The sequence below is a fragment of the Sinocyclocheilus anshuiensis genome, unplaced genomic scaffold (assembly GCF_001515605.1).
Source record: "Sinocyclocheilus anshuiensis isolate Anshui unplaced genomic scaffold, SAMN03320099.WGS_v1.1 scaffold715, whole genome shotgun sequence".
In the NCBI taxonomy this organism is placed as follows: domain Eukaryota; kingdom Metazoa; phylum Chordata; class Actinopteri; order Cypriniformes; family Cyprinidae; genus Sinocyclocheilus; species Sinocyclocheilus anshuiensis.
Window position 1 is genome coordinate 1373750 of NW_015551089.1, and position 17432 is coordinate 1391181.

At 36.4% G+C, this 17432-nt stretch overlaps 2 protein-coding genes and 1 long non-coding RNA gene across 3 annotated transcripts; 2 read left to right on the forward strand and 1 right to left on the reverse strand.

Moving 5' to 3' along the window:
- Positions 1-1185: 1185 nt before the first annotated feature.
- On the reverse strand, positions 1186-9354 carry LOC107662629 (calpain-1 catalytic subunit-like). Its single transcript, XM_016452712.1, has 19 exons — positions 9282-9354; positions 8294-8550; positions 7904-7976; positions 6794-6912; positions 6528-6661; positions 6165-6339; positions 5740-5805; positions 4781-4866; positions 3654-3725; positions 3392-3552; positions 3159-3319; positions 3046-3057; positions 2634-2839; positions 2469-2526; positions 1958-2026; positions 1783-1840; positions 1630-1691; positions 1403-1471; positions 1186-1269 (listed from the first exon to the last, which is right to left on the reverse strand). The coding sequence occupies exons 2-19, from the start codon at positions 8540-8542 to the stop codon at positions 1186-1188; spliced, it is 1914 nt and encodes a 637-aa protein (XP_016308198.1). The 5' UTR covers positions 8543-8550; positions 9282-9354.
- Positions 9355-10179: 825 nt separating this feature from the next.
- On the forward strand, positions 10180-11881 carry LOC107662649 (uncharacterized). Its single transcript, XR_001631235.1, has 3 exons — positions 10180-10267; positions 10783-10788; positions 11867-11881. It is a non-coding gene; the product is annotated as an uncharacterized LOC107662649 (long non-coding RNA).
- A 3138-nt stretch (positions 11882-15019) lies between these two features.
- Positions 15020-17410, forward strand: LOC107662608 (complement component C1q receptor-like). Its single transcript, XM_016452689.1, has one exon. It carries the CDS (start codon positions 15181-15183, stop codon positions 16861-16863), a length of 1683 nt encoding a protein of 560 aa, XP_016308175.1. The 5' UTR covers positions 15020-15180; the 3' UTR covers positions 16864-17410.
- The last annotated feature ends 22 nt before the right edge of the window (positions 17411-17432 follow it).

Consider the following 17432-nt stretch of genomic DNA (forward strand, 5'->3'; position numbering starts at 1 on the left):
AGTTTGAAAAGTTTGATCATATAAAATGTGTACAGGTGCATATCAATAAATTAGAATGTCGTGGAAAAGTTCATCGGAATTGAGGCAGTAATTAAAGCAAAAGGAGCCCCTACCAAGTATTGAGTATATGTACAGTAAATGAATATACTTTCCAGAAGGCCAACAATTCACTAAAAAAAATGTTTTATTGGTCTTATGAAGTATTCTAATTTGTTGAGATAGTGAATTGGTGGGTTTTTGTTAAATGTTAGCCAAAATCATCACAATTAAAAGAACCAAAGACTTAAACTACTTCAATCTGTGTGCATTGAATTTATTTAATACACGAGTTTCACAATTTGAGTTGAATTACTGAAATAAATGAACTTTTCCACAACATTCTAATTTATTGAGATGCACCTGTATATCAAATGATAATTTTAAGGAAAAGAAAAAATCATTTTAATAGAGGGATAAAAGGACAAATAAGAAAGGCTATAACCATCACAATTTGTTTTATCAGTTTGATAGTTTGAAATGAAATAAATGTTTAGATTGCTAAAATTCCTAAATCGCTGATTGTTTTTGATCACCAAACGTGTTTCTTTTTCACACTTCTTCTTGCATTTGTTGGCAAACCTCCTGGCAAGCAGACATTCCCTCATGAGTACATGGTTAGTCCTATCCACTAAAATACAGACACACAGAAACAGGTTGAAAATGTATGAACTATTAAGCACTTGTATGTGTTTGGAAATATGGAAAAAAAATGAAAATGTTTACATCAGGATTACCTCACTCTCATCAAGAGTTATCTTTCCATGTTCACACAGTCTCTGGAATATTCCTGATGAAAATAATAAAAACTGTTAATATGTAATAAATCCGATGCAGGCCTAGGGTACAATAACCATGACATAAATACAGTATATTTGCAATGTGTGAATGAGCATCTTATATCAATATATCAATATTATATCTATACCTTAAATATCACTTCTAGTTAATGTTACTGCCAGCATAATAGCCGCCCTCTGTGTCCAGTGACCCATAAAACTGAACACAGAGGGCGGCTATTATGCTGGCAGTAACATTAACTAGAAGTGATATTTAAGGTAATGCAATAACGCATTCTAACCTACTACTAAGAAAATTACAATAGTTTCAACAATGGTTTGCCAGAGCAAAGCATAAACTGTATAAATCTCAACCTGTTTTCTCTAATGCATTTTGCAGTTCGTTGAAAGACAGAACGCCATCTTTGGAAGAATCCATGCTGTAGAAGATATCCTGTAAAAATACTTGAAAAATTATTCTTCATAAAAACTGAATTTTTTTTTTTTATATAACTCAATACATAGCAAAATGTCTTGTCTTAATACAATAAAATACACAGGTAAATTCCAGACTCAAATCCACTCACCTTGTATGTCAAAATACGGTTCCACAGACGAATGAATTCTGGTCCGCGAAGTCTTCCAGTGACACTGAACTATTGTTATTGTTACAGTCATGGAATATTTCTAGAGCTAAAACATGTTTCTTTACAATACGACTGCAAATACAAGCTGAACCTGGGAGATAAATCATCATCATTCACCAAATTGTTTTTAATAGTTTTTAATTGCATGCTTAAAGAATAAAGGATACATCTGACATGGCAATTATACTTCTACATGAATCCAGGCCAAATCCTTCAGTGTTTTTATTCCCTAAAAGGTGAAAGTGAAAAACAAAAGAGAGATTTTAAAACTAGCTTCAGTATATTTCACATAGAATTGACGGGATTTTTAAAACATTCACCTCTAAGTAGGTTTTCTTGAAGAAGCCATTGAAGCTTCTCAGCATCAACAACTTTGTACTGTTTCCAAGAAGACATTCAAGAGATTGAAGCTTGGTATATTGTTAAGCACATCAGCTGCAGTTTAATTACGGATCAAATTTTTATTTTTGATAGTATATTAGCTTTCATATTTACTTGATCACAATATTGCCGAAACAGTGTTTTAGTTTTCGATCTTTCATCCACTTCTTCAGTGTAACGGACCTGAACATGAGAAAAGAGAATGAAGAGAAAACTGTTAAAATAGCAACTAACTAGCATAATAAATCAAATAAATAAATAAAAACCTTAACAAAAATTAGAGTTTAGGGTCCTAAAGCAGAAAATAAATGTATGAGTTATGATATTACAATGTAGTCTTATTCGTAAATTGATATTTAATTACATATTTATTTGATTAAAAATATTTAAAATTAATATTTTTGATAGAATCAACAATAGTGTAATCATCAATATGCCGAGAAGGGTGTTTAAGTATTAGATTCTGAAGTTGTAATTATACTAACTTTATTTATAAAATGTATTTAATTTCCATCTTATAGGTGCAATAACCAAAACGGGACAAAGATAGGATTTAATTCGCTGATTGACAAACTCAAACAAGAGAATACTAAAACTTTTACAAAATGTTTCTGTGTATTATTACCTCAGACTCGCCTAGAAGATCCACAAGAAAATCTTTCTCCATTCTTTCTGTGTCCTTTCTGAATTAAAAACACATTTAAATAAAAATTCTATTAAATTAGAAATGAGAAAGGTGCTGTTTTCAACCAAGAGGATGACAGTCTCTCAGTCCCTTCATATAACTTACTGAATGTGGATCTCATTTTTGCAGAAAATGGACAGGATGAATTCTGCGCTCTTCTTGGGATAGTATGTGGATGGTATGATGAGATACTCTCCCGGTTCCAGTCTGAAGAATTTCATCACCTGTCTAGCATCCTGAAAGGGCCCACTTGTTACCACAGGCATTCTTTTATAGAAAAAGCTTGATCCAAACTTTCCCTCAGATCTCATCTAACAGATAATAAAACAAAAATTAGTTTCACTGAACATGTAAAAGGAATGTGTAAGAAAGGTATAACCAATAATGTAATATGTGTTGGTACAACCTGAAATACACAGTACGTTTTTTTTTGTTTTTTTTTTGTTTTTTTTAAACCAATGTGATTAACACCAGAAACTGTGATATAACTTATAAATTTTAAATATATTTTACTTGCCTCAGATGGAATCTGTAAAAGTTCAAAATAAAAATAAATGTTACACTCCAAACACAAAGGCATCATACATGCACTGTACAACCATATTTACTGCCTTTTTTGTTAATACTGACTGCAAACACGTAGAAGCCGATGCCATGGTGTGCAACGCGGCGTCTGTGTCTCTTGTCGGGTTTCTGTATGAGGGACACTAGAACATTGTTCTGGCCCTGTTCACAAGCCTTATCAAACTCATTAATCCTCAGCCAAAACTGGGGGTTTTTACAGAAGGTATCTACAATCATAGGAGAGGGGTGTTAGAAGCAGATTTGCATTCATAACCAGCTTTATAATTCAGGAAAAGCACCTTCATGATTCATGCAGCCCCCATCTGTGCTCCCAGAAACCCAGCTGCCATGGTGGTACTTGGAAATCCAGTGACAAGCAGACTTCCCTTCCAGAAAATCAGGACAGGTGCAGCAGATATCCATGTTGTCAAAAGTTCTAAGGAAATCTTTCATTGACATCCTGCAAAAAAAATAAAATAAAATAAAATAAATCCTAGACCAAATGTGTTTTGTGTTTTAGTACATTGTAAGAATGTATATGAAAACATGGTTCATGCTCACCAGAACTCTCCATTTTCGTTCACGAGGAGTTGTTGGTGGTCCTCATCGCTCACTGTGTTCCACAAAGGTGAACTGAAAGAATTATGCAAAATAAACATCAGGACAAAGGATAACTTTGACCGTTAATAATTATAAAATTTCACAATTATTTTGTTTAAGGGTTAGTTCACACTAAAATGAAAATTCTGTCATTAATTACTCACCCTCATGTCGTTCCAAACCTGTAAGACCTTCGTTCATCTTCGGAAAACAAATGAAGATATTTTTGATGGAATCTGAGAGCTCTCTGACCCTCCCAAAGACAGCAACGCAACTGTAATGTTCCTAGGTCCGTAAACGTAGTAAGGACATCGATAAAACAGTCCATGTGACATCAGTGGCTCAACTTTAATTTTGCGAAGCTACGAGAATACTTTTTGTGTGCAAAGAAAACAAAAATAATGACTTTATTCAACAATTCTTCTCCCCCGAGTCACTGTCTTCCACCATTTTGGAGAGTATCACAATGCATACGCACGCTTTACCCTAAGCGTAAACAACGTTGATTACGCCGATTCTGTCCATACGCGTGCTTTTCCCCGCGAACGAAAATAGCGCTGATTACACCAATTACGTTCATGTGTGCGCTTTTCCCCTCAAACGTAAACAATGCTGATTACGTTCTTGGGTACTCTCCAAAATGGCGGAAGACGTAACTCGGGGGAGAAGAATTGTTAAATAAATTATGCTATTTTTGTTTTCTTTGCGCACAAAAAAGTATTCTCGTAGCTTCGCAAAATTGAAGTTGAGCCACTGATGTCACATGGACTGTTTTATCCTTACTACGTTTATGGACCTGGGAACATTACAGTTGCGTTGCTGTCTATGGGAGGGTCAGAGAGCTCTCAGATTCCATAAAAAATATCTTAATTTGTGTTCCGAAGATGAACGAAGGTCTTACAGGTTTGGAACGACATGAGGGTGAGTAATTAATTACAGAATTTTCATTTTGGGGTGAACTAACCCTTTAAGGACTGCAATTCTACTTCCCTTGCTTTTTGCAGAACAATTCAATGTTTTATGTTTTTACTGACAGTTGTTCTGCTAGTTGGTTATCTGCTATAATGTTGAATAAAAGCAGTGCTTACTTGTCACTCCAGTCTCCATTCCACTCACTGTCTCCCCATGGGTTGAACAATCTAACCAGCTGAACTGGGTTTCTACCACTCATGACCTGTTGAGCATGATTTCAACTGCACATATTTAGTGGTATAAAAATGTGGCAAACCTTTTTATCATTATTACCAGTATCTTTAGTAGACAATTTTTTTTTTTTTAAAGTAACTTTTTTTTTAACATTTTGCATAATTTTGAAATAAAATGCATAGTGTTTACTTTCAATTATTTGTTGTGTTAAATGGAAGGTAAAAGATTTTTCCTAGTTCCCACACACTTTCTAAAACGAACAAGCTTGTGAAGCCTAAAGAGGATTCTGAAACAAATCTCCCTGAAGCAACCTGCAGTTAAGATCCTTGCTTAATATGTTCCTCACACAGTATGAATGAATTTTAATACATGAAATTATATAGCTGGCATCAGTCAGGGTTGCCAGATCTGCATAACAAAACCCTCCCAATTGCTAACTGAAACTAACCTAATCACTTTTGGGGGGGGAGGGGGGGGAGGGGATTCCTTCAACCCCCTGACTAACAAAAACAACCAAACCCACATAAACCTTCAGTATTTGATCAACTGATGCATTCTGTGAAAGGGATAAACTAAAAAAAAAAATCTGTATTTCTGTGGTAAATCTGCAGACTTACCAGGATTTTGGGGTCTATGGAATTAAAAAGTTTGAACACCCATTATTTGATTTTTAATACATTTCTAACAGACTATACAAAGAGATGTTACCTTTTCTCACTACTGTCTTAGCAGAACAATCACTAAGACCTATGCAAAAAGGCTACATCAAGTATAAACATGTAAAGGGTGGGTGTGTATCAAGTCGGCTGGCCTCCAGGCATCATCTGTTGTCTTAAAAAATGTATCTTGTGATTTTATATTAATCTGATCCATGCTGAGACTTGATTTTGTGCAGTCTTACCTGGTAAACCTTTGTCACAGTGTAAGCATGGCCCAGGACTATGCCATTTGGTAACCGTGTCTCGTTCTGAAACAGAGAAAAATGAACAGTAGAAAAATGATCAGGAGACACAGGGCACGGTGTAAAAGTTTTAAAGTTGATGGAATCCCAAGTTATTTTTTTTAACTAAAATAGGTGTCTAGGCATACATAGAAAGGTTTTTGGAGGGGTTTTGCAGAGTGCGTGTGTGTGTGTGTGTATGTGTGTGTGTGGTTGAAGCTATGGGGGAATTTGTGGTCTAGTTAGTGAACAAGATGGCTAACATCGCTTTAAATGCAATCTATATAATTAAAGGAACAACAACAATCCTTTATTTAAATATTTATTTAATATATTTAGGTTTTTAGTTTGGCCATGTACGTAAGATATAAGCACTCTTTGCTTACCCCTGGTGGAGTTTCACAACCCATAAGGACCTCTGACTGGTAAGCACGGTACATTATCTCCCACAAATCAGTAGGAGCTGGTTTCAGTTCATAGTGCATATGAACCCCACCGGTAAAGTCCAAGAGGGCCTCAGATACTCGACCAGTATGCATGTCAGAGTAGGAGCCGCACACCCTGGAACATTCATTCTAACTCAAAATGGTTTGCCACAGTGTAATAGACATAAATTTGATGACGATTACTGCACATGAACCACAGATCACATTACAGCTATGCTTATATTGAATACAACAGCGCTACTGCTTACATGTACTTGAGATGATACTTTATAAAGTCACATAAAAAGATGCAAAGGCACTTACTTGGCATATGCTTTCTCCAGCAAGGCAGGCCAGAACTCATTATATGTTTTTGATTTCACAAAAATCAGCTGGCGGCCAATTGTTGGCAGTTTGTCATCAATCACAACATCGTACCATTTTCCAAATCGCCAGAACTGTAAATTTATATAAGCAGAAGAGTGAATGAACAACTGATACAATGAAACACAAAATATACTATTGCTTGGGGTTTAGATGATGAATCATGGTCAAAATAGAAATAAATATTCTGTAGGAATTTGTCTTACCCTGAAGTGAAATAAACCAGTATAATTGTGGCTGAATGACTGTCCGTCTGGAACGACCTTATGTAATAATTTGTTTTGAAATGTTAGAGCCCCAACAGATGCAAGAAACCAGCAGTTTCCTGAGGGGGGAAAAAATGACCAATTGCCACAGTAAATTTGATATCTTTCATATTGCACAACTCATATCTGAATTTTTCTAGTTTTGCTAGTTTACTTTGTTTTCAGAGAAAATTTATTTTGCAAGATTTTTTTAATCACTTGATAGCACTTGCTGTACAAATTAAATGAAATTTTGCTGTAGATTCAAATGAAATTTTCTTTATGACAGGTTTTTCATTGCAGCTTCTTCTATGCATCCTCATAATGTTCTGCTGTCTTCAAATTTCATTAAGTTTGGGCATTACATGGAGCAGACTAGACCATTTATTTGGCTTATACCTTCGCAACACTTTTATAAAACAAAATTATTTTAATATCATTTTGTCATGAGGGTCTTGGGATTACACGTGCCAGATTTTGTGTACACAGACCACTAAAGTGTTCATAAGAGTTATGAAATAATAAACAAATTCACTTATTATAGCTCCACCTAGTGTCCGATCTGTGTCTGGTGGTGACCAGTGTTGGGGGTAACGCATTACAAGTAACGCGAGTTACGTACTGATTAGTGGGAGGGGATCTCTATGATTTACAGCAGGGGTGTCCAAACCTGTTTCTAGAGGGCCACAGTGACTGTCCTGCAGAGTTTTGCTCCAGCCCTAATTAAACACACCTAAACCAGCTAATCAAGGTCTTCAGACTCACTAGACCAGGGTTCCTCAAATCTTGCCCTGGAGGGCCAATGCGCTGCAGAGTTTAGCTCCAACCCTGATCAAACTCACCTACCTGTGATTTTCTAATGATCCTGAAGACATTGATTAGCATGCTCAGGTGTGTTTGATTAGGGTTAGAGCTAAACTCTGCAGGAAAGTGGATCTCGTGGGCCAGATTTGAGGATCCCTGCACTAGACACTTCTAGGCAAGTGTGTTGGAGCTGGTTGGAGCTAAACTCTGCAGGACATTGGGTTGGACACACCCCTGGTCCATAATATTGTGGTTATCCAGACATACCTACATTCCCTTGGGCATAGTCAAACCTGGACACTGTCTGTACAATAAATTCAGCTGCATTTGGATACAATACCTGAAAGAAAATAAGGTCAACTGATTCATTCTGTGAAAGGGACATTTCGATTGATGGTGTTTTTAATAATGGCATTCTTTTTTCATCTTTCTGTATAGGACCAGAATCTGCTGTATTATGTGACTACAGGTCAAGTTTATTAATGTTTTTTATTATTATTATTCTTTCAGGCACTTAGTCACAGTCAGCTGACTTTAAATAAGACTCTTTTAGCTTTCAACAAAAGTGTATATTTTACACTCCTTTTACAATTTTGTGCAATATTGTCAGAACGCATGTGCTGATGCCTCAAGCCAAACGCAGGACTGCCTACATACCGCTGGTCTTATCCACTCCACCTTGGCCATGACATCGGGCTTCAGCAGCCCTTCGCCAATAGAACGGGCATTTGGCGGGAAAAACTCATCAACAAATCTCTGTCTTGTCTTGAGACAGTAGTCTTGTAAAAAGTTGTAGTCCTGATCCATGAACTTCAAAGGATTTGTTTCAGAGCCCATGCCACCCTTCATGTTGCGGTCGTTTACGACTTTTAAGCACATGCCATGTGGAACCACTGGAGGATGCATTTTGAAATCTGTTTGGATTTTTTTTTTTTTAAAGAGGGAAACACAATAACAATACAAATATATAACAATGCTGTGAACAAAAAGCTAGCTCTATCACATTCATGTCCAGCAGATTTACCACATGACATTCTCTGCCACCAGAAATCCCAGCCACAAACTGTTCCTCTTCATTTTAAAATAATTTATACCCTGACAGCTCAATGCATGTGTGTACATCTCGCAGTTCTAGATGACTGTTATCTTTGGCAGGTCTACATGTCTTGCTGTTCTAGTCTTTGGATGTAGTTGCCCACATTTTCTATTAAACCTAAACAAATTCCATCCTGTTATTGATTTTCCTGTATTGGACTTACATTTACATTACACCTATATTTGGCACTTGAAGCTTTTATCCAAAGCAACTTACATTGCATTCATAGTATAAATTGTATCTATTGTTAGTGCCATGCTCTGATGTTTATGCTTCAGGTATGCACACAGTGTGTAATACATTTTCACAGAATGTAAATTTACACTAGCACACAAGTACTTTACTTCGCATAGATTACAGAATAAATGAAAATGAAATGTAATTAAATTCATACAAGTATTAATACAATTCGATCAGTTTTCATTAGGATAAAGTGTGTTTTCCACCAACTAGTTTGTATCTACAAGTAGAATATAGACCATCCCTTCCTATTACTCTAATGAACTTTAACTTATTGCATTTACTGAAATGAATAAAATGCAAACGTACCTTCAATGATGCAACAAATCACTGGAACAAGAAATTTCACTCAAATGACTGGTAGTCTTCTCTGTCTGTGACTGGCTTTTACACACTTTTGCCCTACTTCACGCTTTTAAAACACCTGCAGAAGCCCCACCCAACTCCCAGCTTATGTGTTTATTAACAAAGAAGTGATTGGCAGAAGTTCATCTGAGCCTTTGTTATTCTGAGAAACTGAAATCCTTCACATTTGGCATAGAAAAAAAAAGTTGGCCAAGATGTTGCACAGTATGTAAATTTAAATTTTTTCTTCCCCCCAGAAGACACAAATGTTGGACAGATGTGCACAGTTTATTTCTGTGCCAGAATTATAAAATGTATGCAGCTTGTTAGGACTCTTTTACAGCAGGGTTTATGTAAAGCCTCCAAAAAATGCATTCAGTGCAGCAGATACCGGTTTGTCATGCCTGGACTTGCTTTGAATGTTGCATTCTACTCATGTTTCATCATTATAATGATCATGAATTACGATTTATATTATCTGTAATTTATATAGTATACCGTACATATTATGTATATCTGTATATTATACAGTATATATTATGTATAAATCTATAAATTATTGGCCCATTTTACTGTTGCAATGCACAATATGCTGATATGGTTTAACTTGGCCTCAAGTAAGTTCAGAGAGTCATTTTTTGGCAAATTAACACACTTGACAAGTAGGCCTACTTAGGAATGTAAATAGCATGCCAGTACAGTAAATGCAAATAAAACCCCAGTCAAGTCAGATCAAGTATGGTCAGTGTACAAAGCTCATATATAGTGCCAAGCAATAAGAACTTGTAATCGTTGTGAAACTGTGAAAGTTGTTTTTTGGAAAAGAAAAAGAAAAAGAAAAAAATTTCTTAAAGAGGTCATGACATGAGAAATCAAATTTGCCTTGATCTTTTGGCATATAAAACGTCTTTGTACCATTAAAACATCCAACAAGTTTCATAGCTTACATCGTCCTCCTCACTATGAACAAAGCATTTATTTAATCAAGTTCTAAAAACGAGACATCAGAAGGATCCCGGCGTCAGGAGAAAATGGATGGTTTATTTTAAATGGCATCCCTAGAATTACAGTGCCTTGCAAAAGTATTCATTTTTTCACATTTTGTTATGTTGCTGCCTTATGTTAAAATGCTTTAAATTATTTTTTTGCAAATTTGTTAAAAATAAAAAAAACTTCAAGTATTCATACCCTTATTTGGGACAGTTGAAATTTTGCTTAGGAGCATTCATATCGCTTGTAGATGTTACTACACTTCGAGTGAAGTTAACCTGTTGCAAGTTCAATTGAATGGGTATGATTTGGAAAGGCACACACCTCTCAATAAAAGGTCTAACAGCTAAAAAATGCATATCAGAGCAAAAACCAAGCCCTGAGGTCAAAAGAACTACCTGTAGAGCTCAAAAACATCAAGCCACACATCTGGGGAAGAGTTGAGAAACAATTCTGCTGCATTGAAGGTTCGCAGAAGCATGTAGTCTCCATTACTCTTAATGGGAGAAGTTTGAAACAACCAGGACTCTTCCTAGAGCTGGCCGCCTGGCCAAACTGAGCAATCAATGGAGAAGGGCCTTGGTTAGACTGGTGACCAAGAACCTGATGGTCACTCTTGTTGAGCTCTATGATCATATGTGGAGATAGGAGAAACTTACAGAAGGACAAACATCACTGCAACACTCCACCGATCCAGTCTTTATGGCGGTGTGGCCAAACTCAATCCTCTCTTCAGTTAAGACACATGAAAACACACTTGGAATTTGCAAAAAAGCACCTAAAGAACCCTCAGATTGTGAGAAACAAGAGTCTCTGGTCTGATGAACCGCAATTCCAAGCATCATGTTTGAAGGAAACCAGGCACTGCTCATCACCTGCAGAGTACCATCCCAAAAGTAAAGTGTGCTGGTAGCAGCCTCATGCTGTGGGGCTGTTTTTCAGCAGCAGGGACTGAGGGACTTGTAAGAGTAGAAGAAAAGCTCAATGCACCAAAATATTGAGATAGCCTTAATGAAAGCACAGTCCAGAGCATTCAGAACCTCAGACTGGGCAGAAGGTTCACCTTCCAACAGGACAATGACCCCAAGCACACAGCAAGGGTGGCTTATAGACAACTCTGTGAATGTCCTTGAGTGGCCCAGCCACAGCCTGGGATTGAACCCAATCAAATATTTCTGGAGAAACTTGAAAATGCATCATCCAACCTGACAGAACTTGAGAGGTGAAGAGGTGAGGAGAAGAATGACAGATAATTGCCAAATGCTGATGCGCAAAGCTTGTCGCATCATACCAAAAAGACTTGAGACTGTAAAGGTGCTTCAGCTAAATGCTGAGTTAAGGGTATGAATACTTATGAAGTGTACTTATTTCAGTTTTTTATTTTTAATACATTTATGACGTTTTGACAATTCTGTTTTTGCTTTGCCGTTATGGTGTGTGGAGTGTAGATTGATGTGGGAAAAAAAGAAATTTAAAGTAGTTTAACATAAGGCTGCAACTTAAAACGTGAAAAAAATGAAGGGGTACTTTCGCAAGGCACTGTATGTGTTTGTTTGGAGCATTTTGTTTTGTAAATGAGGCGCAGTGTAATGGAGAGTTTGCAAAGAAACATTTGTTGAAAGATGAAGCTGTACTGGATCTGACTGCAGCTGCATCACAAACCGTAAATAATGATTTAATAATGCTTTGTGTGTAAATTACGGTTTTATATGGATCATGTTGTCAAAACACTAACTCACGTGCAATGGCGAGGGGGCGTTTATACTGTGTTAGCCAGTCATAACAGTGGTCGATTACTGACAAGCCTTTAAAAGACGGATCATTTTTAGACAAAGGGTTTGAATGAGTGTGTATATACAGTATATATAGCCTATATATACACACATCTGCTATGCACAAATTTCAAGCCAGCAATCGGTGATCGGTTTTTAACATTCCGTGACTTGGTCAAAGGACAAAGAGAAGAGGGGAAAATGCTCAAAAATTTAAAATAAAATAAAATAATCCATTCAAAATGTGAACAATTTCAGAATCATTTACCAAGAGTTACTTGAAAATAGATTACATTTCTGCACAAATAAAACTTTTAATCTAGCTCATATGCATCCTACAAACAGTATGCTGTATTAAGTTGATCATTTCTTGTCTATAGCCTATGTACATGTGAATGAATACATTTTTTAAAAGTTTAACAAAGATTAACAAAAATGTGAAGATTCTTTATGTATTTTCAAGAAAAAACGTTCTCTGTTTTTTCCATTAAATTATGTACATACTGTGCGTGTGTGTGTGTGTGTGTGTGTGTGTGTGTGTGTGTGTAGGCATACAGGTGTCATGTCACCAGTTCTCCATCAGAGGTCACTGACATTAAAGTAGTGACTTTAAATCCCATCGTGGCCTGTAATGATTGTGAAATCTTCATGACAGTATAATGTGAACAAACATGTATTAATATTAATATTTATGTAACATTGAGAATGTTTTTCCACTTTGGAATGAACGTTATTCAATATAGTTCCCATAATAAAGTGTTTGTTGATAGGTCTTGCATTAGAAAAATTCAACAATACATTTTGAATTTAATATTTATGCTCAACTGCTGTAACAGTCTTTGATTAGTTCTTGGATTACAACCAACATGAAGAGTGTGTGATATATTTAAATGAGAGGTTGTATGGATCCCTGATAAGAACAGAGATCCCTGATAAATAAAAAAACCCAAAGAGGAAGGAAACTGTTTACAAAACTAGAATCAGAGTTCATTGTACAAAAGCTGATGGACGTATTCTGTTTTGAGAGAGAGAGAGAGAGAGAGAGAGAGAGAGAGAGAGAGGCCAAAAGAAACCAGCAGCTCATCACAATTTGCATGATTACTTTTGCAATTTGTCATAACAATCTTCAGTGTTAGGAGCTATGCTAGAGAGAGAGAGAGAGGTATAGGCATATATTTTTTTATTTTTCTTGTGAATTTCTGATGAGGTTCATTATCTGTCATCACTTTGGCAATTCAGTGTTGAAGACAATGTTAGGAAAGAACACAATTCCCAATGACTAAGAAAAACTAAGCAACTTCTACTGCACTGACATTGGGTCCAAAGGGCCCACCGGAAGGGTGTCTTAGGTCATGTCCTGCCATTCAAACAGAGGCGCTGTCCTGCTTAACACAAACACAGGATGGGACCCATGGCTAGATTTATCAGCAAGAGGCAGGCAACAGACACAATAGCAAGACACATTGTATGTTTGTTTCAATGTAAAACACAGAAAAAAACATAACTAACTTTTGTGGCCAAGCATGTAGTCTGTCTTCAGTCTCATTTTGGAGCTAGTTGTCACAAGGGCTATAAAAGTTTATTACACAAATGTATGCTTTCTCTAGCAGTGGTTTTATATATTGGTGTTCATTTTTGTATTTTATGCTTTTACATTTTTGGTATTTCATGAATCATTCATATTCACATTTCAAATTTGTTTGGCTGTTCATATTAGATTAGATTCAGATTAGATTCCAGTTTTGTCATTGTGCATTGTGCAGAAGGGCCAATGAAATGCAGTTAGCATCTAACCAGAAGTGCATATAAGTGTATATATAAATAAATATATAAATGTAAGTATTGTGTATGTACAATAAATATTTATGAAGGACAGGTGCAGAGACCAGCTCAATGCAGTTATCTATGAAATACAGTGCAATCTAAATCTACATTAATATAGTGCAATATGGATACAGTACAGTAGGGTGGAAATGAGACGTATAAAACACAGAAGGTGCATTATTAAGAATGAGGTATTTGTAAATATATAAACATACGGTCAGCGACCATTTCATATCAGACCATATATTTAAACCACTTGTCAACACAAATGTCAGTATTTGTTCAATGAATTATATATTTTTCCAGGACAAAAATGGTGACTGTATATATATATATATATATACTACCGGTCAAAAGTTTGGGATCAGAACCATTTTTTATGTTTTTTACAGGAGTTTTTTATGCTCATCAAGGTTGCATTTATTTGATCAAAAATACAGGAAAAATTTAATATTGTGAAATATTATTATGACGTAAAATAACTATATTTTAAAGGATATTAAAACAGAAACCATTATTTTATACTGTTATAACATTTTGCAAGATTACTGTTTTTTTTTTCTTTATTTTTGATCAAATAAATGTAGCCTTGATGAGCATAAGAGACTTATTTAAAAAACATTACAAGTCTTACTGATTCCAAACTTTTGAATGGCAGTGTGTGTATATATATATTTTTTATTTTTATTTTTTATTTTTTTAAGTATAGGGTGTGACAGCTGTCCCTCAGATTTTTAATGTTTAATCTTCATTTAGAATTGACATGAGAACTCTTTAAGCTTCATATTTGCGAGCTCTTGGCACTTATTATATGACCCCTGTTAACTGAATAATGCGGTTAATATGGTGTGAATATGATTTTTCACCGGACACTAGCATTGTGAAACTTGAATATCTTAAAATATGTTGCAAAAGTAGGCCTAGCCTGCTCTATAAAATATATTTTTTCACTATCTAAATCAGATTCTCAGTCTACATCTAAAATTATACTTGGTGTCACATTGTGAGTTGCCATCTGGGAAAGTAGTTGAAACAATAAACAGCCACGGGCAGTTGTTTTTTGTCGGCGGCAGGAACTCGCTCTGAGAAAAGACAAATGAAGCCTGCTGCTTAAACAAGATTTCCTTTGTAGGTTGTTCACTAAACGGGCTGCTTCAGTTTGAGTCATGTTATGGTACTTGGAAGGCCTACGAACAATTCCTTCTCCAGCCTCAGAGATTAACTGAATATTTTCTCGTCAAAGCGAGTAGTATTTTATTATTGATGATACTGACGGGATGATGCGCGTACTGATTCTGATGTTATCCTGTTTTGTCTCTGGCGGGACCGATCGAGTGAGCACAACATGCACCCCTGAGGCTTGCCTAACGTTGCATTTGAAGGAACAACTTTTTGAAAAAGCTTCAGAAGACTGTATCAATAATGGCGGCAATTTGGTTACTATGAGAAATGAAAATGAACTTCAGAGCATCAAATCGGTTCTTTTAGCAGCAGGAGAATACAGCATCCTTAACTCTAAAGTTTGGATCGGGCTTGCGCTACAGAAAAGAAACTGCACCGATTTCACTGAGGAGCTAAACGGCTTCAGATGGACATCAGCGCCAACCGATTCCAAATATTCCAACTGGAAAAAGAAACCTTTGAGCACGTGCACGGAAAAAAGGTGTGTGTCGATTTCACTGGTAGATGGTCTCAAGTGGTCAGATGGCTCATGTAGAGACAGCGCATTTTATATGTGCAAATTTATCTTCAAAGGAATGTGCAAACCAATTCTGTTGGAAGAACCAGGTGAGGTCAAATATAACGTCCCGTTCTTATTTAAACCGCTAACTCCAAATGAAAGGTTGGCGATGTTACCACATGGGACATTGGCTGAAATACAATGCGGCGGCTCGGAAGATGCAAAAACGTTTGTCTCAATTTGTGGCAACAATAACGCTCTTTTTGGCTGGACAACTGAGCGTTTTTGCGCACGAAATGAAAGTTGCAAACGCAAAAACGGAGGCTGTGATCACCATTGTTTTGAGACTGCAGGAGCAGGTGTTCGTTGTGAATGTCGTAAAGGTTATTACCTCAAGGATGATAAAGTGAGTTGTGCTCTCAGAAATAACTGCGAAAATTCACCTTGCGAGTCAGAGTGTATACCGACTGCCACTGGGTTTTCATGCGCATGCGCGGAGGGATTTAATTTGGCTGAAGACAACGTCAGTTGCGTTGATATCGATGAATGTCAGCAACGTACCTGCGGTGAACACAGGTGTCAAAACACGCCGGGAAGCTATTTTTGTGAGTGTAAACCCGGTTTCAGGCTTGTTGCTGGCAAATGTGAAGACGTGGACGAATGCACCGAATTCAGTTCGCTTGTTCAGTTCAGTTGTCAACAGGGCTGTCTCAATTCACAGGGTTCATTCTCTTGTTACTGCCACGCAGGTTACAGTTCATCATCAAACGATAGCAGGAAATGTATAGATATCGATGAATGTGTCAGTAGACCGTGTGAAGACATCTGCCTCAATATCTTGGGTAGTTTCAAATGTTCCTGTAGGGAAAACTTCATTTTGGCTAAAAATGGCATCAGCTGCGTCCCGGATCCCACGGAGAAAATACAAATCACTCAATCTCCAGATCATAGAGGAGAGTTTATCATTAAACTGAGTCAGCTACCTGTCACTTCTGGACCGTCAACAGTCAACACCCCTCCACTTAACAAGACAAACACTAAAGCGGACTCTAGTAAACGCAAAGAAAGTTTTCTCGGAAGTTATTGGATTTTGGTGTGTGTCTTAGGTTCAGTTATTCCATTGATTGTGATCACTGTGCTCATGTCAGTCTTTATTATCCACCGATGGAATCGTTCAAGAAAAGCCGCTTTGAAAAATGCCACTGCTGACAACTATTGCTGGGTTTCATCTGGAATGGACAAAGAGCATAAAAAGAGCAGCAGTCAACTGAATGATTAAATGAAGCCCAAATATGAATGTTCATTTTCTGTCAGCATCAAATTCAAAGGTTTAGGCTACTCAAATGCTGTTTTCCCCTTTTTATAGCCTATAAAAAAATTTAGAATTTTTGTGACTTCTGTCCTTTAAACTGGAATTCCAGAATTATCCTTTTTTTCTGTAAATGTTGGACAAATTAGTGAAAATAAAACCACACTGGGATAGGCTACTAAGTTTAATGCAAGTTGTATATGTGTTTATGTTTTCGTTTTTTACCGTATTATATGTTTGCTGTTTAATTAATTGCTTTGTTTCAGAATTATTTTGCTGAAAACGTCACGATCGTGGCATTTGGGACATGTCAGAAAAGGGCAACGTTTATGGAGTGAACTTTGTATTTCTTTCTGGAAATTGAATCATGATGGAATTTTACAGTCTGTGTTAGAGAAGAATGCAAGGTACATATGGAGAAATTAACTTAAAAAAATTAACCTATTCTGAGATATGTATATTCATTTGAGTAAAAGTGTGAAAATTTAGCCCACTCTTCCCTTTAAATTAACTAAAAGTTGACGTTTGGACAAGCTTTA

What these genes read in the sequence shown, in the direction of transcription:
- LOC107662629 (XM_016452712.1), bottom strand. Translation starts at nt 8,542, where the DNA reads ATGCATCCTCCAGTGGTTCCACATGGCATGTGCTTAAAAGTCGTAAAC. An exon ending in TGGAGTGGATAAGACCAGCG is followed by an intron (nt 7,977 to 8,293) that starts GTATGTAGGCAG and finishes ATTTTCTTTCAG; the next exon opens with GTATTGTATCCAAATGCAGC. An exon ending in CTGGTTTATTTCACTTCAGG is followed by an intron (nt 6,662 to 6,793) that starts GTAAGACAAATT and finishes ATAAATTTACAG; the next exon opens with TTCTGGCGATTTGGAAAATG.
- LOC107662608 (XM_016452689.1), top strand. Translation starts at nt 15,181, where the DNA reads ATGATGCGCGTACTGATTCTGATGTTATCCTGTTTTGTCTCTGGCGGG.